Raw genomic sequence first — 26,881 nt, forward strand, 5'->3', positions numbered from 1 at the left:
GGGCCCCAAGCTTCTTAAGAGGAGATGAGCTGTCGACATCATTTTGAACTAGGAGGGGCTGCTCGACCCAGTGAACCCAAATGCACAGGGAGGGTAAACTGGAAATACCCAGTAGAGTGTCAAGACTAGAAGCAGTCTGATGCTGCAGAGAATCTTAAGACATCTGAGACAAGTTTGTGGTTTGATTTTAGGCCTTATAAATACATTTTACTTACATAAGTTGCCTGTTAGGTCTTCAACTCCACATATCATTACCTAGATCCAAAGTTGGACTCCTGAATCAGCAGATGGTTTAAGGAGGTCTAATCAGGACTGAAGTCTTGGGAGTATTTCCAGACTTCTTATGAAAGGTATGAGGGACTTTAACAATATCCTGAACCTGACTGTAAAACCTGATTGACACCAAGATGGAAAACTGTTACAATTTCATTCAGCAGACACTTTGGTCCAAAGAGACGTACATCTGAGAGTTAATACAACACAAGCAACGATCACAACACAAGGGAACGCAGTCAGTAAGAGCCAACAAACAGCTTCAAGTGCGACCGGACACAGGAGCCAACAGGCAGTGTAAACTACATCCTCTATCTCGTCATCATCAGTAGCATCAACATCATTAAGGTCAGAGGTGTTCATGAAAGAGCTGGGTCTTTAGCTTCTTCTTAAAGGTGAAAGGGACTCTGCAGACCGAATAGAGTTTGGTAACTCACTCCACCACCTGGGGACGACTGAGGAGAAGAGTCTAGTTAGAGACTTAGGGCCCTGTTGTGATGGGAGTACCAGGCGCCTTTCATTGGCAGAGCGTAGTGGGCGGGAGGGAGTGTAGACCTGGATGAGGGCGTTCAGGTAGGCAGGAGATGTTTTTGTTGCTGTTTTGATCCAATTTGATGCAAGCTGCGACTGGGAGCCAGTGGAGGGATATGAGCAGCGGAGTGACATGTGCTGTTTTGGGTTGATTGAAGAACAGTCGCGCTGCTGCGTTCTGGATCATCTGCAGAGGTTTGAATGTGCATGCCGGAAGGCCTGCCTGTCGGGAGTTGCAGTAATCAATGCATGATATCACGAGAGCCTGTACCAGCAGTTGTGCTGCATGCTCTGAAAGGTAGGGTCTGATCTTCCTGATGTTGTACAGGGCAAATCGACATGACCGAGCAATCAAGGCCACGTGAACCTTCAAGGTTAGCTGGTCGTCAGTTATGACACCCAGGTTCCAGGCAGACTTAGTGGGTATGAGTTCAGTTGGTCCAAGCTGGATATTGATCTGTGGTTGCATAGAGGGACTGGCTGGTTTCAAGGAGCTCAGTCTTGGATAGGTTGAGCTGAAGGTGGCGCTCTTTCATCCATTTGGCGATATCAGCAAGTGGGATGAGATCAGTGCTGAGACTGTAGTGTCATCTTGTGGCAATGACAGGAAGAGCTGGGTATCGTTAGTTATTGTTGCTCTGTACAGGTAACTATCTGGTGTTACTATAATTTGTTAATTAACAATAGTTACGTTGTGTAAACAACCAGTACATTACTAACACAACAACAACATAAAAACTATCATTACATCTTCTAATCAGTGACCCAATGTAGAGTAAAGAATCTGAATTCCAATGAACTCCATTTCAATGTACTATTGGAGTCAGTATCATCCCTGTGGACTTGCAGACAGGGGCAAAATAGTGGAGAAGTTATCCTTATTTCAAAGCTTTTTTTACCCCAGGTTAAAATGTGATGTTTCCCAGATTAAACAAGTGTAAACTTTCAGTAGGTCAGCTTGTTTGTTAGCTACAGGGCTAAACAACCTGATCAGACTGATGGCAGCCAAAAAACTGATTAAACACAGCTAATTAGTGAATGCCCAGAAACTTTCCTAAAGGTAATGAAGTGCAAATTGCATACCCCCCTTAGTTATTTTGCAGATATTTTTCCAAAATAAAGTTCAAACAGACCCTTGAACATCCTGTCCTTCAAATTAAAAACTTTCCAAAAGTTTTATTAACAACAAAAAGAAGGGTTCTGTCTGCTTTCTCTCCGCTCTCCACTCTCTTTTCCTTTTCCCCTCTGTAAACAGACTGACGTCAAATTTACCGGACTAATAACGTTGGATTGATTTGATTAGTCCTCCAGATTGTGTGATTAGAGCCTCCTCCCTAGCCACGGTGTGTTCTTCAGCAACAATCTGTTATAGAGAAATAACAGACCTCGGAATGCTGTAATTAACCAATCAGAATCAAGTATTTAACAGCCGTGTAATAAATTAGAACAACAGACTGTAAGACTGAATGTTGGAGGCATCCTGTTTGAAATGTAAATGGAAACCTTCCAAATTCATCCAAAAGAGCCTTTTCTATGGTCACAGACTGTTATTGTTACAATCCAGGCTACCAGACTAATGCAGATTTTTATGTCCTTTATAAGTATGACTGTTTCCTTATTCAGAAAATGCCTCTGAGATATTGAAACACAGCAGAGGATTCGGACGGACCAGTTATTGTGAACAGTTGACAGCTCATGAAGGCAGCATGTGTAAAAAATACTCTCTGAATAATGTATAATAGTGGTTAAGAAGAGTGTGTGCGATGTTTCCAGTGATATTATTTATTATGTATTTTTTTAATAAGTAGACAGACTTGTCAGCTCCTCATTGAAGGCTGTTGTATTTCTCCGCAGTGTATTGGAGGTCTTTTATCACTGCTGTGTCTGTCAGTCTGTCAGTACTGAGGCACGACTCCTCTGAGGACACTCTGATGAAGAATCTTAATTCTCACTGTTTGTTTTGATCATTTATTTATCACAGTTCACTCACACTCTTCAAAGTTTTTTCATTTTCTTCACTGTTTAAGAAAATAATTCACTTATTTTTATTTACTTTGAACATTTTCAACATCAGATTTCCGAAGTGTTTTTGTCCCTTGTGTCCCTTTGGCTTTATTAATTCACAACGCATCGGATCATGTTGGCCCTGCAAAAAGACACCGGATGGCTGCAGAAGCTTCATTGTCTAAGCTTAAAAAATAGGCAATGATTATGTAATAATCAAACTAGAATAAATACATGTAATGAGAACGTGAGCTTCAAAATCAGACATAATTTAAAGCATAAACGTGTGCGCTCTGAAAGCTTACAGTGTCAGAGTGCTTATTAGAAGGACAGACTACTGTTCCTGAAACTAATAGTGTGTCATCTTATATTGTCTGTGTGTATAAAGAGTGTTAAACAATATTATTGTTTTCTCAGCCTGCCATAATCTACTTTATTAAAATATGTAAATGAGACTGGCAGATTTAAAGATATAGACAGCTAGTAGTTTTTGTAATACATGTCCTTACTTACTACGTAAAATAGAATCATTAGAAATATACAGCCTGTTTGGTCACCCAGCAAGTAACACTTAAATTAGATCCCCTGCTGTTCGCTTAACTAGCTAATCTAGCTGGCTGTTTTCTTTGTTAAGTTTTGGTTAAACCTCAAGCAGATCACAAGCGGCGCCCAGTTAGTGACGCGTTTTCCACCAGCCAGCAGTGGTTGGTCTGCCAAAGAGGGTAGGCAGAGCTAAGTGTCTGCTTTTCCGCTCTCTTCAAGTGTTGCGAGTAAACAGTAATCTACTATGGCTGAACAAACAAAGGAAAGATGGATGACTACAGATACAACTTCAACAAGAAGTGAAAATCCAAAGAAAAATAAACAAACTCGACGCTCAGATGAAGCAAACAGTCTGAAAAGGAAAGCGACCGTCAGAGAGGAAAATCAAGAGTTACAACCGGAGCCAACCGTGGACGTCACACATGCAGCACTGTCTGGATATCTGGGAAGTGTGCTCCCACAATTACTGTTTATCGCCATAGATGCCGCCAAAGAGAATGCAACTGAGATCTTCCACATTACCACTTTAAAGCGCAGAAAAACGTTCCCTCTTCAATATATAAATGTGACAACAGCTTTGTATTGTTAGCTCAAACATCCAAGAGACATAACAACAAGCAAAATCCAATTATACTTAGTTGTGGACTTTAATGGACATATCAATTGTGATATTATATCTATGAATCTCATACAATCTTCCACAAGTGCATGTTATAAAATATTGTAACAGGTACAGTCTCATCTGAGCATTTGGTTTTTGTCATGTTGACATGACATGTTACAATATAGCAGATAATAGCTCAGTCGATACACGTGCCTGTAGAAGCTGTTGCACAAAATCTATAATACCTGAGAATGGTTCTGCACCCTCTGCTCCAGCATCGCAACGAGGACCAGTTATGAAATTGCCGTATTAGCCTACGCCTCTACATCTCTTTATTGCTTTAAAATGAAGGTTCTCTGGTGTCCTTTCTATTTCATTTTACACACAAACACACACACGCACACACACACACAAACACACACGCAGCTTTTCCATTTTCCCTCTAATATTCCTCCCACCAAATAGCCTCTGAGGAGACCAGGCAGCTGTCATGGCTCTTGTTGAATTGTGCAATCTACCAGTTACATGTGTGTCTGCCTGTGCCTGTGTGTGTGTGTGTGTGTGTGTGTGTGTGTGTGTGTGTGTGTGTGTGCGTGTTGCGGGGGAACGGGTTGTAGGCACCTCTTAGCGTTTGATTGACGCTGACTACAGTCTCAGCCACTCTGCCCTTCCTCGAGTGCTCCCATTGTTCGCAGAGAGCAGACTCATTTGCCGAGTATTAACCTCTGTCAGTTCACTGTTCTGAGTTGTATCTCCTCACACTTCATGGCCCTGACTCACCGAGGCAGCTGTCCAGCAGTCTCATTTATTTCAGTCGCCTGTTGAAATTGGGTGGCTGTGAAAACAAAGAGAGAGCACCTTTAATGCTGACTGTTGTATCCTAATAGCTCAGATGGAGATCTGTGCTTTCTCAACTCAACCGTTATTTAAATAGATTTTCTCACCACATTCTACCTCAGGTTTAAACCCCCATTCTCTTCTGCCTTTAAGCTAGCAGAAGGGCAAAAATACCTTCAAAGAACTTGAGACTATACTGTTAAAACATTGTTTCCAGGCTGGATGTACTGTGTTGTAAAGGTTGCACTTAGCTGCAGGTATGTGGTACTTGTTCTTTACTTTGGAGTATTTCCATGTTTTGCACCTTCATCATGTCTGATGTCTAAGTTGTTAGCAGTTCCTCCAAAGACACTGTGTTTCTCCGCACAAGTAATCAGATGGTCTCAGTTATAAAACTGTTCATGGCCCACACACAACCACAGCTGTGTGGTTTGTGGTGAGGCCTAGAGAGGTAAAGGAGGTTGCTCAGCTAATGGTTAAAATGGTAAAAGTTTAAACACATATTTTTTTATAGACTGTATAAATAATTGCAGTCACTCATTGGCCTGGAGTGACCAAACTTGGATGAGAGGGTGGTGCTGGAGAGGAGGGAGTTGTTGGAAAAGGCAGACAGTTTGTGTCTATGGCTGAAGCATTAGCTTGTGAATGAGCTAGTTTAACTTTCCCAGGAGGAGATTCTGTTTGTGATGGTTACTCACCGCATTTGTTTATATTTATCAGACTAAAGTAGTGGACTTGCTGCCTGCTCACCCGGTGAGATAGCAACGGGTGAACGACACGTACCGGAAAATGTAAAATAACCGATCTTGATAAACACTGAACAGGCTAACAAGCCTGGTATGACCTGCTACTTAGCGCTAAAAATATATCAATACAGTAATAGTAGCGTTTAACTCCCCGAAAAGCTGGAGCACACATTTCTTGCACGGCCAGAAAGTTCCAGAAATCACACACTTTGAATACAAAAATTCCAAAAAGGCTCCAACAACACAAACAGGTGAAGTTAAGCTCAGTGTCTGTGTTGACATCTAGCAGACAGCCAGCAGGATCCACCTGTCACTCAAGTGAGCTGGCCCCTATGATTTAAGGGTTAATATAATTAAAACAGTGTGTTATACAATAATTCACCCCCGAACAGTTATCTTGAACAATAAAATTAGCTATTTATAACAAAACTGTTTTTTGTACCAGGCAGTAAACATGTTTATTTCTGCTGCTAAAATTGGCATTTTCCCATCTGCTGTAATGTTATTTCTTGTTTTCTCGAGCCTCATGTGGCCAATCAAGGAACTGCAGTTTTTTGGGCTTGCGCTTTGGCCTCATTTTTCAACACCGGTGCTTGTATTTATTGTTAGTTCAAAAAACGTTTATTTATTATGATGCAGACTTTTCCCCTATTTTCTCTTCTCTCCTGCAGCTGTGGCCCTTATCTGCTGTCTTACTGTGATAGACGAGAACTAAACCTTTGCCACCCATACATCCAGTCTGAGTTGACTTTCTTATAGTATCATATGAATCATCATAAGTACAGTCACACCGCTGTTTTATGATTGATTTAATTTTTTACATGGTTTACTATAGAAGCCCTAAGCGGACATGCATCTATACATTTAATTTACTCCGTTTCCCGTGATAACGAGTAATTTCCGGTTGTTTTCTCAAGATCTTTTGGGAGTTTCATGTTGGCTGTTCTGATGTTTGATTTGCTTTACATTAAAGGATTAAAGGAGAGGTGGGGAGAGCAAACTTCGCTACATTTGTCTCTGAAAAACACAAAATTTGTTTTGAATATTCTTCTTCTTCTTCTCCAGACATGTTTTAAGACCACAAAGCAAGTTCAGTTAGCAACTGAAGCATGTACAGAAACAAATCTACTATTTTTCCTTCTTTATGAATATGCAAATATTGTATTAATTTAAAAGCACACAAAATGTCTCCTACTCTGAAAACTTCAGTTTGTATGCACCTGATATTCCAAGTTTCTACATCTCACTTGTGTAATTTGTAACCTGGACCATGATTGGCCTCCAAAGTAGTTGTAATCGCCGCCATCTTGCTCATGCATAAGAAGATTTAAAGTGAGCGCTGATAAACTTTCCCTCTTCAGCATGTGAATGTGACAACAGCTTTATATTGTCAGCTCAACATCCAAGAGACATAACGAGACATGCTCTGTTTTCCTCTCCTATCTCAAGAGTTGTAAAAGCACAAAACGTACCTCATTAGTGTGGGCAATGACAGCATGTTGTGTCCTGCTCTGTGATATGACAGTGACCAGCCTGTTGTTCTGTTTCTGGATCGACAGAGAATTATCCCGTTATCAAGAGAAAACTCACTTTGTTATGTCGATAATTAGATGAATTAATCCGTTATAATGGAAAAAACTGCTTTGTTTTCTTGAGATCTGGAGAAAAACAAGTCGAGATCTCAAGAAAACAACCGGAAATTACTCGTTATTATGAGAAAACTAAGTAAATGAAATGTGTGGATGCATGTCCGCTTAGGGCTTCCGTAGTCTACAGTGCAGGATGAGGTAAAAATAGTTTGATTCTTCATTCTGGACTTGGGAAAAACAGCTACAAAACAAAACTAACTCCACTCAAGGTCAACTTATGTGATTGTTGGCATCATCAAAGGAAGTTTGTTCAGTTGGGACCTTGAAACTTCTCGGGTTCTGGGGTTTTTCTTCATCCTAAAAAACAATATTTTCCTGCAATGTTGATTTCACATTTTTTTAAAGGCTGCACACATTTCAGGATGCGCTCATACGCCAAGATTGAAAAAGCTCCTTGTAGATGTTGCATGCTGCTCATCTTAAAGGATTTTCTTTGAATGTGTCTCATCATAACGGCTCCCTCACCAAAGCCCCTTAATCCCGCAGTCTGCTTTATTCTGTGCTTTTGTTTTAATTTCCCTAAAGCACCGAGAATTGTAAGGATTCTGCAAGCTGGATCGACGCTGAGCTGAACGCAGATCCAAGAGATTACTCTTCATAACTTTCATAGTCGCTTAGATTAGCAATTAAAAACAGATTGTCACAACTATTGTCAGAGATAAATTGCACGGGCTTCTCTCAACATTGGCTCCTTTTTAACAGTTAAACGGCTGAATTAAAGTTATTACAAACTGTAAAATAGACACCAGCGAATCAATGCCGGAGAGACGGGAGGAGAGAGGAATGAGAAGGGAGGGAATAAATACAACAAGAGAGCATTCATCTCCATTAGACAGTAATTGCCATCAGCAAGAGGTTTTTAGAGATGTTAATATGCGAGGAGACGACGGTGAGAGAGAAAATAGAGCGCTGGTTGTCCCTGGCACTGCTTCATACCCTCATCACGAGCCATTTTCTCTCAATTATTACAAGATTTGATGGCCTGTGATTAATCCACAGAGCTCGGCTGTGGTTTTTAAACGGTAACAATATTGAATTATCGCTCAGATATCAGTATTATCATTTCCCTTGCATATTTCTGCGCCATTAGCCCGTAAATTGGATTTCGAGTTTTCCCTGCCACTTATGTCTCCGGATAACTTTTCATATTAATTGTTAGAAACTTCTCATCATTACTGCAAAGTGTCTGAAGCAGGGGATCCATTATCACAAATGTAATAATATTCTTTCTCCCAAAAGCCGGGAAGCGGCGGAAGACGTCTCCCAAAACAAAATATGACTCCTCCCGCCTGTTATTGCTTCATTTATCGGCCTCTCCACACGATTACAACTGTAACTCCAAAAACTAATATATTTTTATGATTCCGGACACTTAATGGAGCAAAGTAAGAGCCCATGAGAGCTGCCGCTGAGACTGATAGCTCTGCGATCTGTACAAAGCACGCGGATCTAAAGCCGCTCTGCTCCAGTATTTCCCGGCTGCTGTTGTATGTCTCTCCACAGATAGAGATAAAGTCCTGAGATAAAGAGCTTTCTCACAAGGCTCAACATTTCACACTGCGTTCCTCCACAAAACTCCACCACAGCCCTAAAACCATGAGTTACGACTCCGCTGCTATAAACCGTCAAAGTGCTGCTGTGAAATTACCCATAGCTGACTGTTACTGAAATTACCCAAGACACCTCGATGCTGTGCTATCTCGCAAACATCACAATTAAAGGCGAAACAACTGCTGTAAAACTGGCAACTACAAAATTACCTAGACTGCAGCATCACATTTGTAGAGCCCTGAAAGAAGCAAGTCATGATACTTCTTGATGTTTTTCCATTCTCTACGGTCATAATGCACCAAGAGTCTTTTCTTCCACACTGTATCCCCTCTCTGGGTATTCCCTTGCTTGGTTAATAACCACCTCTTCTCTTTAATCACTTCCTTTTACAGCAGAGGAGCAGGCTGTGAAGAGCGCCGTACTATCATCTGTGGAGCAGCTGGGAGTCAACACCTGTGTCAGGTATGTGAAGTTTTTCTATAGCTCATAAAGCCTGATTTAATCAGACAGTCTTCTTACAGCAGCAACCTGGGAAGGAGACCCCGCTGTGCAAACACTCCTTCCCTCAAGCCTTACACTCGCTGAACTGCATGCTTCATTATAGTTACTGCATTATGCACTCTAATAAAGAAAGACCCTTAAACACTTGATAAAAGAATAGTACTAAGATAAGATAAAACTTCCCCAGAGGGGAAATTCAGGTGTACTGTATACTGTAGATCAGGGGTGTCATCAGAGAGAGGGCCGAATTTAAAAACAGGGTCTAAGACGAGGGTGAATGGGGCCAACATTTTTTGGATAAGAGACTTAAATAAACCACATTTTTACCAAAGGTATTATGACAAATTAGTCGACATAAATATGAACTTAACTGCTCCCAGGGCCGGCTCACGGCACAGGCGATATAGGTGGTCACCTGGGTGCCATGTTCTGGGAGGCGCTGGCTGGAGCCTCAAACATTTTAATGAAGCCCCCAGCCTACTGCAAGACTCCCAACCTTCCTCTCTGCTCCGCTCCCACTCTGCCGCGCTCTCTCTCTAACGTCCTTGACCACTCACTCAGCGCACCCAGAGAGCAACTTAAACATAACTGTATTTCCATTTGGCAATAAATGGTTAAATCTATGAAGAGAGTGTTCCTGACTGAAATACAATGAAAGGGAAAAGATGCGCAAACAATTATCCCTGCTGTTTTTCCTGTCGTTTGCAAAGAGAGCACCTCTCTAATCCGGTGTTTATCTGATATCCATTGGAGAAGAAGGAAGCATACGAGCTGTGCATGTATAAACCAGACCTTTTGTCAGATTGTGTGCACTGACTTTTTCTTTGATTAATAGGCGTAGATGAATATAGACACCACCTTAATCAAACATTTGCATATGAATGCCTCCGTCTTTTCCAGCAGTCTCCACATGACAACAAGAACAGGTCCTCACCCTTACAAGCATCTCTCTCAGAGGAATAAACACAAAGAGCTTGATACTGCAACACAAGTGCTTTGTGCCACATGTATTTTGTCATTAGTCTTGCACAAAAAAGGACTTTTATTACAGGCTATGATCACTTTTATGTAAAATGATATCTCACATATAACAGTGGAAATATTTAATCAGGGAAACGTACATTTGAATTTCAGATTTTCATATGATTGAGCCTCACTCTGTCCTAACTAAAAACTGTCGAGTTCAGCTTTTAGAACTCAGCCACGCTCGTCAATGTCAGTTCTTCCTCACTGACCAATCTAAATCAAGGAGGGGCGGGACTTAAGATATCAACTTTGTCAACAACAATGGCGGAGGACAAGCTAATCCTTTCGTTTCAATTCCCAGGTAGAGCTGCTGCTAATGCCAGGAAACATTTCCTTTTCATTGTTTTTACGTGTAATATTTAAAAAATGTCCTTAAACAAAAGCAAATATTAAGCATACAGAACAATTTAAGCAAACGGTTACTAGCAAGGAGAGCGGAAGTGCCGCGATGCAACTTTCGTCTCCTAGCAACAGAAAACGCCGGTGAGAAGCGCTCCAATATTGAGGTAGTGGATGCCGCTGCCGTGAGTGTCACAGGTTCTAACTCTGTCCTCTATTAGAATCTGTTTTTTTTAGTTCCCTACAAGTGCATTCATGACTGAGCTCCATGATTAACCTACAAGAGAACCACTTTACTTCAGTTCACTGCAATCAGCTCATGAACTTAAAGCAAGCAATTTAAATCTGACATCATGCCGACCTGAGAGCCCACTCACCCACGCAGCATATTAGATTCATTCTCCCACCTTATTTTCCATTTCCATGTCACACTAAGTGTTAGAAAATGTGTGTAAGTATGATGTTATACATGTGAGAGATCCTCACTCTCCCACAGCATGCTATTTTTTCTAAATACTAGTTTTGTCTACGTTGAAAAAAAATTATGGAAATTCTGAATTTTCCTTTGCAAATATTTGATTTTTAATCCAAGAGATCTCATAAATATTCGACTTGATACTTGAAATTTAATTTTTTTCCTACCGATATTACCCCTTTCCCCTAGCGAAATAACTTTAATTTCTTTTACCTACAATGGTTCTAATTCTCCACAGTATTTTGTTCTGAAAAGGATTTATGCATGTTTTTTTGTGTGTTAAAATTGTTAAAGCATCTGGCCCCAGGCTCAAAGGAGAAACAATTTCTTTCTTGAACTGTGATTCTATGAATATACACCAAAACTGGAAAACAAAGAAGGCCATTTCTTAAGAAACAGAGAACAATGTCTCCAGACGAACACGAGATTGAAAAACAGTTAATTGAAAAGATATGTGCACTGTTTCTTAAAGGGCCAGTTCGGCGATTTTCAACCTCAGCTGTATCATGCTATTATGTGGAGCTAATGCCATTATGGTAGGAAAAAATGCAATTTCGCTCTGTGCCTTTGGAGGACGCTATCTGCTTCTCCAATGGGCCCTGGAAAACCTCCGCCAGACTACGTAAAACGCGTCATCCAGCGGAGGCCAGGGAGCTCGCTAAACTACACTTCCTCCATCTAGGACGCCCGCCTCCGATGTCATGTCTCGTTCGAAATCATCAAGTTTGAAATGTAGACTGCATACCAGAAGATTTTTTAGACGATCCACCGGTATACTCTCATCGTATTTTGGATTCTGTACCGCTCTGAGCCGTTACCTGCAGCATAAACGGTAGTATTTCACTCCAGTGTCTTAAAAGATCTGCGTCTGATAAAGGCCGTTCCTTTCAGAGGGAGCAATGCACGCTGGGTGTTGTAGGAATGTAGAACGGGCGAAACCACGAGCTGTTTGTACAACTTTCTCCACAGCTATGGCGCCAATTTTAAATATTATTGCTTCTATCGATTACAGAGAACACCAGCTTTGACTGACAGAACTGTTCCTTTAATTCAGTAGCAAGTTCATCAGGACTAAGCCCACAACCCTGTGTCATTAAGAGGGCCTGGGAGTCCAATGAGATGCTCGGTCCACACCATATTGACGTCGTTGAAGGCATCAGATAAACATGCTGCGGTACACAGAAGGAGTAGTATAAGACCTCTCTTCCTGTCTCGATGTGTAAAGATTCTCCTGCTGCTCTGTTTTCACTTTAATGATGTGTATAATTCTCGGCCTGCTCTGTGTTTTTTCATAAGTAATCCCTCTGACTTAAGTTCGCATCCTCACACTGCTCGTTTCCGTCTGTAATGACACCCCGCCGCTACATTACACTGCTGTTATAACTCTTTGCTCGACACTTTCCCCTGAAGGGAGCCTCTGAGCTGAAAAGTTTCAGGGCATGTTCAGAAATAACTGAGTGCTATGTTTGCATTTTTTGGGTATCAACAAAACAGTGTGTGAGCGGTACCCACAGAGCAGCGTGTCTTACAGGATTTAAAGTTGTCGGACATGAATTTATAATTAATCCTTGACTTACAAGTGTCAGACTTGCTGAGTTAGAGCTGACCACACTGGACTTTCTGAATTGAATTTTGATGAGTGCTTCTGTGTATTTACACGAGGCCTCAGTAATTTGACGTGTACCTTTTATTTGAGTAAAAGAAAGAGGTGTTTATTGTGCAGAACCAAACTGGATTGACAGGTTCATGGAAAGCATTCATGACTCGTGTTATGTCTTTTCTCGACAGGTACGGCAGCTTCCTGAAGCTACTTAAAGAAGATGCTGTGAGCGAGCTGACGCTGCTGATGAGGCACATGAAGATCTTCCTGTCCTCACAGAGAGTTAAAACTTCCTCAGAGCTCAGTATCCTTTACAGGGCCCACCTCTGTTATCATGAGGGGCAGATTACAGGTTTAGGCTGCCTCTGACGTTTTGCACAATTTCTTTGGCAAACCCTGATGTTACATTACTTTAATATGGGATACATTATTTGAATGACTTTTCAAGGCCATGTCTATTCTTTAACGAGAAGTACTTTCGGAAAGCGTACACATCCACCAAGGCCTTTTTTTTGTGAATGAGATACAAATCAACCCCAAAAATGAGTTTCTCCTTGGTCCGTGCAGCACATTAGGCCAGTAGTATTTCTGTATTATTTCTGACAAAAAGACAAACGAACTGCTCGGCTCGGGGTCGGATAAGCTATTACTTCTTTTCCGAATTGGATCTGGATCCTTTCCAAAATATATTAGCTTTTTCCTCGGTTCATGCTTCAACCTTTCAACAAGTTTCATAGAGATCAGGTCGCACCAAAAATGTTGGCAGAGGTAACAGTTTTTAGAAAGTTGTCTAGAAAGGGACATAACAAATCTTCTCCTCATATTTTTTGGGCCAAAAATCTATAAAACAGGCGTCAAATTTATGTCACATTAATGAGAAGATCTTAGGCACGCGGAGGGGTAATTAATCATTTCTTCATTTATTTATTTCTCCGGGGCTACAGTCTCATAAGACATTTTTACACTGCGGATCAGCCTCAGCGCCCTACCAGGCTCTGGCATCATGCAGCCTATATTTGGTCCTTTTTACATTGAACCAAGCAACGCGTAAAGCCGCCCCAGTTTGTGTTTTTACATAGCGTTCCGGTGTTCCAAAACGTGCACAAACAGCGTGTGCTTCAAATACACACACACGGCACTGTTCTACCCTGCCGGCTTCGCTGTTTACACAGACGCTGTTACGCCTCTGTTACTACCTCCGATGCTGGCTCAAAGGCGGAACGACAGAGGCGTAATAATCCTGCCTTGAAGTGGCAGTGTATAAGGGGCTATAGTAAAACCATGTCTACGCGTTCCACCCATTGAGGCCTTCATCAGGGAAGTCTTGCCTGCAGAAACTCAGCAGAAAGACAGAAATGCAGGAAGTGTTGATAGCCTTGGTGCTGTCTCCTGGACTCACACCTGCTCCTGCAGTTATTTGCTTCCAGCAGGATCTGAATGAAATTATAAAATGTACAAATGAAACTGAGCTAACGGTGTAAATCCTAGAAGGCCTGAATGCACCACCTGTACTTGAAGAGAGGAAGCTTCAACAGAAACCTTGGAATCTGATTGTGTTGGGACCCTGTTGCGTTTCCAAATCCTGCTCGTTTTATTCTCGACATTGCTGGTGTAATGTGGTGTTCACAACGCAGAGCTGCCACCTGGGAGACCTTAAGTAGGTGAATCATGTTAGCCGAATTTACACTCAACTCTCTATTATCCCAAATATAATTTAATATTTTCAGACTCACCACAGGCCATGCAGATAAGTCTGTATTTTATATCTCCTGAATCCACTGAAGAGTGTGGGATCTTGGTGGTTTTAACTGCAGGAGCTGCTGGTCTAGTGTTAATTACTCGCTGTGTGGTTGACACTCATTGGCGTCATTGAGAGTTGACACTAAAGACTACTAACATAAGGGATAGTTCACGTTTTTTGAAGTGGGGTTGTATGAGGTACTTATCAATAGATAACAGTAGATAACAGTCAGCCCCTGTTAGGAGAAGCCGGCCGGAGTTCCTACACAGAAGCTAAGCTAAGCACCGCTGCAGACGGGGTCAAAAGAACCACATACACTTTAAAGGGATAGTTTCGATTTTTGGACACCAAGTTGTGTGAATTACTTGCTAGTAGTGTAGTGGATGCAAAGCTTTTAGTTTTCTCACTGAGTCCCGTGGTCGGAGTTCTGTCCGGTTCCGAACGTAGAATGAGTAGTTCCGGCGAGATGCCAGGGTCATGGAACCCAAAAGTTTTACCCTACAAAAACAACACGCAGGCAATGGTGATCCATTTTCAACACTCAATCATCGCCCTACGATTTCATATACTACGCCTTTTTTTGGGCACTATTTTCTCTCTCGAACAGTCCAGTATCACTACGCCTGCGGCAGGCCGGTTTCTCAGGTGACTCGATCCATAAGATGTTTCTTAAAGGACACGCTGGAAACTTGGTAACTTGGGAGACGATGTTTGTTGTCACAGAGGAAAATACATGTTAAGATGGTGCCAATATGTGATTTTCCTGACGGTATTAATAGAAATAGTCAACCGCATGTATTTCATCATTTTCCCGACCTGGACCGTGCCCTTAAAGAACCAGCTCTCAGACCAGCTCCCATTCCCACTCTCCAAGCAGTAGCTATCCCTTCAAAAAGTCCTACATTTAACAGAACTTTTTTGAATTTTGTCACCGCTTCACCTTGGCGTCAGACCGCCCTTTCCCTCTGCACTATGTCCTACTCCACACAATGACCCTGTATACCTACACATGCAGCGCATGGTATCATCACAGCCGGTTGGGTCAGTGGTTTGTGGAAGAGACAGCAAATACAAGACAATACGATGTTATGGAAACGACAAAATGCCCGAACTATCCCTTTAATGCTTTATTTAACGCAACGTAGGATGTCAGTTTCTTGTGATTCATAATTAGGATGTTTAAAGTTCACACAATACTGATACATTTCACATTTGAGATATAATATTTACTTATATTTAAACAGTTTTTTTAAGGGGCTATATGTAAAGCACTCGGGACGGTTTTTCCGAGGATGTGACGTTCCTGCGCGTTCGCGAGTACCTCTACTGAGAGCTCATTCTACGGCACTACAGTCAACAGTGTGCAACACGAGACAACGCAAGCTGTGAAATGGAGACGGATAATGCCAACAAACGACCGGCACCCACAACAACACCAACACAAACTACACTCAAGAATAAAAAACAAAACAAAGCTTTATCTAGTGAAGCTCGTCTGACCAAACAGGAATGTGATCGACGTCAGGGGGAAAAGTACAGTCAACATCGGCAGGGCGTGTGAATCATGAAGACCTTCGATTGCTTTTGGGGATCAAAACAGACCCACAACTTATTGTTGTCATAGAAACAAAACCTGCGTGCAGCGTTCTCTCACCAGGTGCAGCGTTTTTTTCTCTCACAGCACAAGGGCTTCATCACAGCTCTCTCCAGCCGCCCTGCCCCGCCTGGCTAATGTTCGCTAATGCTTGTGATGATTTGGCCGGCCGTGTCGCTAGGAATTTGGATTCTCTGAAAGTTACATATAGCACCTTTAATTAATTCAACACCACCTGCTGATGCCAGAAATCATCAGTCAAGACAAATTAGACTTATTTGATTTACACCAAATGGATGTACAGCTGTGTAAATGTTTGCTTAGTGATGAAATGCACAGGCTGATACTTGATTGAGGTTTGTTTTACATGCAAAGTGGTTCTTTCTCGTGCATGAAATGTTGGTCCCATAAGGCTAATTAGAAGGTGTTCACCCACAGTCCATGTATCTTTCCCATTCACTGTCAATAGCCAACTTCATTGTTGCATGTGGAGCCTTTTTTGTTTAACATTGATTGTATTATCTTTCCCATTGGTCCTTTGCCTCTTTAACTCATACCTGCAGTCACGCAGCAGGATGGTTACCCAGGCCACGACTGGCTGGCCTCCACTGTGTTCCTCATCATGGCCGGAGACATGGACCGGTCCTTAAGTCTGCTACTCAACCTGTCCTCTCTGCTAACCTCTGCGTTCATCTGGCCAGCAAGGATACATGCCTCTGTGAGTAGAACGATGCACTAGCTGGGTTTTACATATTTAGTAATCAAGCACTTAAAGTGGTAATCTTGAATATCTCAGTTTCGTTCTCTTTGGCGGCACCTGTGGCGATAACTGGTAATTGCAGGAGCACATCCAGACAGTGTTGCATGTGTGACGTCCACGGTTGGCTCTGACTGTAACTCTTGATTTTCCTGGCTGACGGTCGCTTTCCTTTTTAGACTGTTTGCTTCATCTGAGCGTCGAGTTTGTTTATTTTTCTTTGTATTTTCACTTATTGTTGAAGTTGTATCTGTAGTCATCCATCTTTTCTTTGTTTGTCCAGACCGGAAAAGCAGCCGCTTCCATCACCACTGCTGTGATGGAAACGCGTCACTAACTGGGCGAACAGTCTATTATTCTGCATAGGCTTTCCTCCGTGGGCCATCGGCTCAATCACCATTGTGTTCAGCGATAGATAGTGACTTAACACATTTATTTAAATGAAAGTCTTTGAGATTATCACTTTAGGAAGCGGCTTATGTCAGCAAACCTCAAATTTTAAAGACTCTATTCCTCAACACGTCTCAGTGGGAGGAGACCCCGGGGCAGACCCAGAGCTCACTGGAGGAATAATATATATACCTGGCCTGGGAACACCTCGGGATCCCTCAGGAGGAGCTGGATAATTTTGCTAGGAGGAGGGACATCTGGGCTGCTTAGCCTGCTGCCACCGCGACCCGACCACTGATAAGTGGAAGAAAATGAATGCATGGATGCAAAGAAGACAGTTTAGGATAGCTTTGAAAAAGTACAAAAAGAAACTGTGGGAAAACATTGGCTTAAGTTAAGGAAGATATTTACGTGACTGTTTTCTTATTCACTTATACAGATTTATGGTTCCTGAACATGTCGGCAACTTTAAAAAGTACATGTTCTTAAGCACTGGCTCAGAAAAGTCCCACTTATCGGTAATGCAACAAAGTGGACCTTCCCACAAAGGAAATAGAAGACTGTAAACACACAGTTTCGGACCATCTTGTTCCTGTCTAATCCCTTCTTTTTCATACAAAGCATGTCAACAGTCACAGCAAAGCAAACCTGAATAAACAAAGTTGGTGTAGAATCCGAAAAAACATTCTTCTTCTTCATTTTCCAACCAAGTGAAAAACTAACAATTTTTCTTTTACTGAACTTAAAAAAGGAGAGGAGTAACGTCAGGAGGAAGATGACTGAGGGGGATAAATGAGGCAGGAGGAGAGGAGAAATAAAAGAGTAAAAGGAATAATTTAAGTTTGGAGAAGACTAAAATTAAGTCTAGATTCAATCATTCTGAATGGCAGGAGTGAACTGAGGTCCTGAGCTTCAGCTTTCCTTTCATTATACCAACCTCTGCCATCCTGTCGCCTCTCTTCAAAGTCAATCACGCCTTGATTGCTCTCGACTGTGTTATGTGCTCGATGCAGATGCGGCAGGTGAATTTCTCCACACGGCAGTTAGCCTCCAACTCCACAACATGATCGATCCAGTCAATATCACAGAAAACAGAAAGGGCACGAATAATTAAGAGGCAGCAGCATGTTTAGGAGGGAGTCACACACTTTTAACACACACACACACACACTTGTATCTGAACACAAAGCAGCACGCTGTTTCTATTTCCATTACTCAATATAAAAGCCGGGTGAAGTATTCAAGGCTGTTTTCGTTTCAATGTCAGCTCTGAATACAAAACGTGGAGCCTGTAATAGATATTTGTTTGAACCAGAAGTGCCAGCAGAATTATGGCTCTGCTTTATATATTCAAATGTTCTGAGACAAAGAGATAAAAACTCTTCTGTTTGTGGTCACAGGTCCATGTCCCCCTGGAAGTGGCTGAATCAGGAATCCCTCCTGTTTACTGGTGTACGGCTCATTACGTGGAGATGCTGCTGAAGGCTGAAGTTCCTCTGGTCCACTCCGCCTTCAGGATATCTGGCTTCACCCCATCCCAGGTAGGATCGGCAAGGAGGGATACAAACAGTTCAGTAAAAGTTACCTAGTGTCAGATACTGAGTGCTATGATTTGAAGTAACAAGATAGGTCAAAACCTAGTGGCTGACCGCTTCAGGTCAATGTGCGCTTTTGTGGGCAACACTGTGCGTGTCGGCTGCGGGACGTGTTCATTTTCATTTTAAATGCATGAAAACAGATGAGAGTCCTCACACTGCTGGCGTGACACGGGCCAAAAATCTAGCGAATAGGAGGCTCGCCTATTGTAACTGCAAGCCGCGCGCGGTTATGGGCCAAAATACACGGTGAAAATTACTTGTGATGAGTTCTATTGATCTCTGACAGCAATATTAACATCTCTTCCTGTAGTAAAAGTCACAGGCATGGAGAGTAAAGTAGGTCAACACTTCTGGTATGCTTTTTCAAAGTAAAAGCCTGATCTGGAAGTCTGACTCCTCTTGTTTGTACACAATGCTTTTATTTTGAAGTGTTTCCCGGGCTGTTGTTGGTTTTTTTATCCTCTGTTTGTAACTTTTCCAAGAAGTTATTTGATTGATAAGATCGCTCACAGGCTCCTTATTGCGGTTACTGCTTAATTTTCTTTGAAATAAAAACATAGTCTTAAGTCTCCCACAGGCCATAAGTGTATATGTTAGCTTGGGTGCGATCTCTCCCTCTCTCCCCTTCAAGGATAGAAGGATAAGGGAATAAAACCTTTTTTCCATTATTGCATCTAATAACTATGTACAATAATGGATTAAAACAGCACAAAACAGGAAGGACGAGGAGAGGTTTATTGCCAAGTAGGTTTACACATACGAGGGATTTGTCTTGGTGTTTCGGTGCAGAAGAATCAAGTAAAATAATAATGAGTAGAATCAAAATGGGTAAACAGTAGTCCTCCTACTGTCATAGAATAGGATAAAAATAGAATAATATGAAAAACAATATCATATCTACAACAGGTGTAATTAAAGAGCTGTACAGTTGTGCAGGTATGTGCAAGATGATGGTGAGTGCAAAAGGCTTATAGTATGAAAAACAGTGTGCAACATAAACAGAGTGCGTGAGTCCAGTGTGCATTTACTATAATTGCATTCATGAAGTAAAAAAAGAATCAAGGTTGTTTTTCTGTTACGCAGACGAGCAAAATACACATTTATAATAACATGTCAATGTTACTGATCATTATAACAAACACCACTGCCTCTTAGCGTCTGAATACACAAGCTGTTTAAGTGTTTAATCCAACACAAAGCCAACAAACCAGCCGACTGCTGCTTTACAGCTTCAAAGAAAGTCATCAGTCAGTTTTGAGTTTGATCTGAACAGTTGCCACCCTGGCTCTGGGACTGTTAGGAATATACCAACAACACACTAAACATGTTTCATTGGTAAAAAGCTCCTCACTCAGAGTGGCACAGAAGTGATCCATATGGATGGCTGTGGCTCAGTGGTAGAGACGGTCGTCTCTCATTCGGGAGGTTGGGGGTTAGATCCCTAACTGCTACAGTCTACATGTTGAAACGTCCTTGGGCAGGACAATGAACCCCACACTGAATGTGCAAAGATCCTGGTTGAAGATTGCCGGTCCATTTACCATTTAACTTGAAAAGCAAGTTGTACAAAGCCTACTCTAGAATACCTCACAGTGATTCAACAAAGACTGCATGTGAGTGAAAGATTTCAGGCTTTGAACCAATCACTCCATCAAGAAGATCTGTGTCAGAGAACTATATGAGCTCTGCTGTAAGGAAGAATTGTGCTGCTATAACTTAATGCACTGCATGATGTAAAATCAATCGATGATACTGTAAAGATTCAGAAAGACTTTAAATCAGACGGATGAAGCTTTTTCTGAGGCAGTAGATTCTTTCTATTCTGCAAACAACTCGTTTAAATCCAGTATTTCATTCCCACTTTTCTACCTTTTTATTATAATTTCCATTTTCTGAGCGTCTTAGATCAATACAAGAAAGTCATGACTACTGATGGAGGCAATAACAGGAACTGAATTTGTATTAGATTGGCTTCATTCAAAATGTACTACACAGACACAGATTTCTTTTTCAAGAGTAGCAAAGAGTCAGCAGCCTTTTTGCTTTGTCACTGGTGTTGAATAAAAATATCTAATTAACAGCGTCGGTAAGAAACCCCAAACGGGCTCCAAAGCCTTTGTAAGCACTCTTTTAGTTGCCCTGTGGATGACTTTCCCTCTTTATCCTGCTTCGACTTCAGACGACTTTAAAATTCCAAATGGAGTCTTTGACATTGAATCTCTTTCCTTTTCCTTTTTAACAGAGCAGCTGAAAAGTTAGATCTTTGCTCCTCGGCTCGTGATTCTTTTGACACAGACTTCTCTCTCCCCGAACAACGAGGCAGAAAAAAGGGCTTTCACCTTGAATCCTCTTATGTTTGATCCTGTCTTCTGTGCGTCGGGCGGTTGACAGTTGCGGCTCAAATAATGTACGGCAGCAGGGGTGCTTATAAGACTCGCCGCATTTGCATCAGAGATCTGAACCCTCCGTCTCCAGGGCGGAGTAATGCGTTAACATTCAGCTCCTCTCTTTTCTCTTCAAGGCGGTAATGGGCACCTGTTATTCAGTCAGAAATGGAAATACCTATTCCAAAAGTTAGAGCTTTGAAAGCCTGACAAAGCAGCAGCGGCAAATGAAGCATTATACACCTCTGACATTCAAACAGTAGAGGTTGTGTGAGTGTGTGTGTGTGCGTGTGAGGGCGCAGGCTTCTGTCAAAATCCATCTACAAAACGTTTAAGCATTTAAAATAGATTGCCTTGAGAATAGGAGTGTGTGTGACTGCGAGAGTCTTTAGTGAGAGCAGCGACCTGTGGTAGGTTAAGGATAAATAAGCTGAATCACAGGAGGAACCATGAGCAGTGCACGTCGCGTGTCCTAAATAAGAAACAGAATCTGTACCCTACACTCTACCACAGCCTAATGGATTTAAACATCTCTAATTTTACTCTACAAAGTAGCCTCACATACTTTGTCCGAGTAGATTAAGTCAACCAAACGAGCCCTGATGTAGACTTGTTGTAGTTAAACTTCCTCCAGTTTGAAGTTCTCTGTCATCCAGGTCATGGTAATTCTAAGCTTAATCCAAAGCAGCTGGACTTAAGCTTAGAAGTGCTGCAATTGCAGGCTCGTAAAGTCATGATATAACACATGGGGGCGGCACGGTGGTGCAGTGGTTAGCCTCACAGCTAGAAGGTTCCTAGTTTGAATCCCGGTTCAGACGTAGGGCGCCTTTCTGTGTGGAGTTTGCATGTTCTCCCCGTGCATGCGTGGGTTCCCTCCAGGTGCTCCGGCTTCCTCCCACAGTCCAAAGACATGCTCGTTAGGTTCATCGGTGACTCTAAAATGCCCGTAGGTGTAAGCGTCAAAAGGTTGTCTGTTTCTGTGTTAGCCCTGTGACCGACTGGCGATCAGTCCGGCCCAATGACAGCTGGGATAGACTCTAGCCCCCTCAAGGTTGGGGGTTCAATCCTCAGCTGCTGCAGTCAACATGTCGAAGCGTGGGCAAGACACTTGACCCAAATTGCTCCAGAAGCCACAGTAATCAGTGTGTGACTGTAGGTCAACGGTTAGACCCTGATTGGAGATTGGCACTTTGTGTGTGTGGAAGGATGAACGTGACGTGCAGAGGAAAAGCACTTTGAGTGGTCTGAAGGAGACTAAGTGCAGTCCATTTACCATTTATTCTGATATAATAGAGGGCGTATAGATGGTGATAGCACTTGTTTTTCATGTATTAACATACATCATTTAAGTCGTAAAACGTTGTGTCTGGTGCGACAAAAAGAGCGCTGAAAATGTGTCAAAGTGTTCAGAACTACATATTCTGTAATCAATCTGCTTTTGAGTTGGATTGACTGTCTGTTGGATTAACTTCAGTAAGTAGTTTAAATAACTACATTTTTAAAGAGTTAATTTATGTTGAACTTTGGACATTCTGCTGGTAGAACAATTGTCTATTTACACATACAGCAAACCCAGAGCAACATTAGCATGCTGAGAGCAGTGTTAAGCTATCTCGCAGCTGTTAAGTCCAGTTTTCACTCTTCTTTTAGCTCTGATTTGGTTCTTTAGCTGCTAAACGCTGAAAAGTGTACCCCAGCTGGTTGCTAACTTTGTCTCTCTGCTCTTTGGTACCGGTCAGGTTGTGTACTCTTTGATGCTAAAGACAGCTACGTGCTGCATCTGTATATAAGTTCAGCTAACAATCTGTTGTAGATCTAAAATTTAACTTGAGATGAATTTCCTTGATGCTGTGTCACGAAAGCCGTTCAGCATTCAGAAATTTCAGCAAAGGTAAGACCTGTTAATGACGAGTAAATCACAAGGAAACGCCTTCTCTTTGTGTAACAATGCAGCACGTGGAAAAGGAAGTATTGACGGGAAGTTGATTATCGCTGACTGCCCGGCACGTTCACCGGTGTCCAAAGAGGCTATATCGTCTCAGACTGTAGCCGATGGGATGCGAGATTGGACTGAATCAAAACAGTAAAGTTGTCGGCGATTAAACCAAAACTTTGAGCATTAAGACACTAAAACGCTCTGTGCAGCTGACAGAACCTGCAAGTTACATCAGTTACATGTTATGTGACAGTAAATTGCAGCTGTAGCTCAGTGATGAAGAAACAGAGACATGAAGAAATGTTTCCAGTATCACTGTGAGATGCAATATGTCAAAAACTCCGTACTATTGAATCTGTTTCAGACATTTCATTTTAAAGCTGTAATATCTTTATGCTTGGAATCATAACTTTGACTCAAAAAGTATTGAAACAATGACTCTATGTGATCTCTTCACAGTAAGATGATAGTCTGTGAACAATAACTTTGAATTATCACTCAGCTCCTCTTCGTTCTTCTCCCAAAGAGATTCTGATATCTCACTGTGACCTGACCTGCTCGGATTAATAACAGCTCTGAAAGCCTGTTTATGGCAGAAAGGAAATGAAAAGAGAATACTGCTAGGATACAGTCACACTGACCTTTAACCCCTGAGTTTTAGCTCACAGGAACAGCAGCAACAGAGGAAAGCACATTTTGCCTCTCCGAGAAAAAGAGGTGTTTTTGGAAAGACCTTGAAGGGATTTATAGTCACAGACACTCCTGTGTGTGTTCTTGTTTTTCTGCCTGAGAGTTTAAAAGCATGGATCCGTCCGTACCCTGTTTTTATTACAACACACACATTAAAATGTCACCGTTTTCATTAGAGGATAGCTGAGGAGGAGGCAATGATAATCTAATATGTTTATGGGCCGTAAGTGGAGCTTTAGATGCCTGAGCAGACTTGTGTCGTTAGTGAACGCAGCGGCTAATTATTGGCACAGTTAGTTCAAATGATTCCACCGTCCATGATGCCTTAATCAAACGCGACATCCCCACGAGGCTTTGCTTATAGAGCGCATGTACGGTTTCAAGCACCCTGTCTTATCATCAGCCATTATCGCAACATGATGGGAGTGATAACATCAGTCCTTGTGTTGGTTGCCTCCAGAGGTCAGACTGGAATATCTCCACAGCTCAACAGAAGTTGAATCTTCCTGTGTGGTTGACCTTCTTCAATCTCATTTATCGCACAATTTTCACTGATAAGCTAAAGTGTAAATTTTGATCTAACAAGCTCATTTCTTCAGAAACCGTGGGGGCGCTAGGGGTGGGCGACATGACCTAAGATCTATATCACAGTATTTTCTTTGCTTTGGCGGTATCGGTATTATATTGCGGTATTACCCACCCTCATCCAGGTCTACACTCTGACCCGCCCACTACGCCCTGCTAATGAAAGGCGCCTGGTACTCCCATCACAACAGGGCCCTAAGTCTCTAACTAGACTCTTCTCCTCAGTCGTCACCAGGTGGTGGAACGAGCTACCAAACTCCACTCGGTCCGCAGAGTCCCTTTCACCTTTAAGAAGAAGCTAAAGACCCAGCTCTTTATGAACACCTCTGACCTTAATGATACTGATGCTATTTATGATGACGACATTGAGGTGTTGAAGCTGTTTGTTGGCACTTACTGACGTTGTTCCCTCCTGTCTTGATCAAGGTCAAGGTCAAGGTATCTTTATTTGTCTCCCGTGGGAGAAATTTGTGTCGGACAGAGGGGTCTGCTGCAGACAGGACATTCCACCCACAACAACATTCCACTACACATACAATAGTCAGAAATAACAATGAACAATACATAAGAAATAAAATACTCAGCAGAGTCACATAAAGTGCAATTCGTAAAGTGCAATTCATAAAGTGCAATTCATCTCTGTGCAAATTCAGCGTCACATAGCCCCTGATCATTTCTGTCCATCCTGAACAATCTGCCCATTAATGAGCTTGACTGAGAGTGGGATGAACGAATGCTTATATCTATGTATGTATGTATATATATACATCAGATGTACGTCCCTTTGGACAAAAGCGTCTGCTGAATGAGATTTTAACATTGTATTACAATATGAAAAGGGGTACTCTTAGCAGAGAAAAAAGTTCTGTTTGTTTTTATTTTACCAGGAAATAATCCCATTGAGATACAAGATCTCTTTTACACGGGAGTCCTGGCCAAGACAGCAGCATAAAAAGTTTTACAAACAACAAACTAAAAACAGCAACATTAAAGTTTCAAGTACAGAACAGGCAACAGACTAAGATAGGCAATAAATTAATCTACCAATAGCTTAATAGCATTAAGCATTCACTAATCAAGTGCTCCTTAATTCGGCTTTTATAGTCGTCCAAGCTAATAAACTGCTCCAGTTTAAGGTGACCCTGTAGCTCAGACCAAGACGAGGGAGCAAAGACATTAAAAGCACTTTTACCGAAGACAGATCGAGTTCGAGGAATGACGAATATGATGTCCATGTCCATGTGACCGAAGGCTGCAGCCACGGAGAGTTTAAGGAGACAGTAGGGAACATAAATAAGAAAGCAGTTCATGCAGTATCGCCTTGTAAAGAAAGATGTTCCAATAATCCATCCTAAGAACGGCTGAAGACTACTTTTCTAGTGTTTTTTGTTTTGTTTAAATGAAAATAGTTTTGGTTTCGAGTTCTCCACACCTAGATTTGATATTAAAAAAAAAGCATTATTGAACATCTACCCCCTGATTGATTGGTGGTACTGTTTGCTCTGCCCACTCCATCTTTTTAATTGTTCTATAATCGATTGGAAAAGTTCATTCGAACTCTGCAAAACTTTGGTGTAGCTGCGTCATGCTTTGCCCCGCTCTGAAATAACCTCTGTAATGGCAAAATCCAACTGAAGACTTGATGATTCCCTTTAACATGCCTTGAATTACAATAGTTCTACCTTTTGAACTTTGGATTTTGCACAAAAAGGAGAAACGGAGAGGTTACAGAGAGACTGCTGTGTGACTGATTAAACACATGCTTGTGCATACAGAATCCACCGACTGACCTGGGGTTAATAATCATTCAGCTAAAATGACACTATAACTGAGTGCAGACCAAAGTTTTTACCAGTAAGAGGACATAAAATAAAAGTGCTGTCTTGATTTTGAGTCCTTGTAGATAAATAGATGCTTTTACTTTGTGTTTTTCCCACTTGGACCAGGTGGGAAACTCCTGGTGGAGCCACTGCATTCATATCACAGATCTCAGCTCAGTCATCAGCTGGAGAAATAAAACATTAACATGCTTCTCCTTGTCTCTCCGTCCCCTAATCCCAGCTCAATATTCAGGGCTGCTGTGAGTTATCATTTTTCACTCTTAAAGTAAACACGCTTCCAGAAAGATTCATTTAGAAAAGCTGATGAAGCAAACAAAGTGAATATAGAGTCCAGACTTATAAGGCACGATGTGACAGCTGTATGAGTGCAGGTGATTCTTTCAGTCTGCAGGTGGGTGCAAAATAAATCCCTGTACATGCTTTACATTTTCTCCATTTATAAGATATATATATTTTGCATATATGAACCTTCTAGTCCAATATCAATCTACACGTTCCTAAGTGGCACATTGGAGTGGTATCCTCCTATGTATACTTTTCTCCTTTGTACGCCTACAAGTATCATGCCTTTTTAACATATAACTTTAACTAATAAACCATTGTCTTTTTGTTTCTGTCACAGCACAGATATTAGCAGCTGTACTATTAATACTTGTTGTATTCTGGCCTAGGCTGCACGGTGGTGC

The 26,881-nt window shown here is 41.8% G+C and overlaps 1 protein-coding gene across 1 annotated transcript in view; it reads left to right on the forward strand.

Moving 5' to 3' along the window:
• tbc1d32 (TBC1 domain family, member 32) overlaps nucleotides 1-26,881 on the forward strand; it is a 102,926-nt gene that overhangs the window by 58,681 nt on the left and 17,364 nt on the right. The window contains exons 29-32 of the mRNA XM_069657376.1: nucleotides 9,131-9,200; nucleotides 12,868-12,983; nucleotides 16,578-16,732; nucleotides 18,562-18,702. Of these exons, the coding sequence (XP_069513477.1) occupies nucleotides 9,131-9,200; nucleotides 12,868-12,983; nucleotides 16,578-16,732; nucleotides 18,562-18,702 (482 nt within the window). The remainder of the gene's footprint in view (nucleotides 1-9,130; nucleotides 9,201-12,867; nucleotides 12,984-16,577; nucleotides 16,733-18,561; nucleotides 18,703-26,881) is intronic.

The sequence above is a fragment of the Semicossyphus pulcher genome, unplaced genomic scaffold (assembly GCF_022749685.1).
Source record: "Semicossyphus pulcher isolate SPU_LCO1_2020_fin unplaced genomic scaffold, fSemPul1.0.p SCAF_11, whole genome shotgun sequence".
Taxonomy (NCBI): domain Eukaryota; kingdom Metazoa; phylum Chordata; class Actinopteri; order Labriformes; family Labridae; genus Semicossyphus; species Semicossyphus pulcher.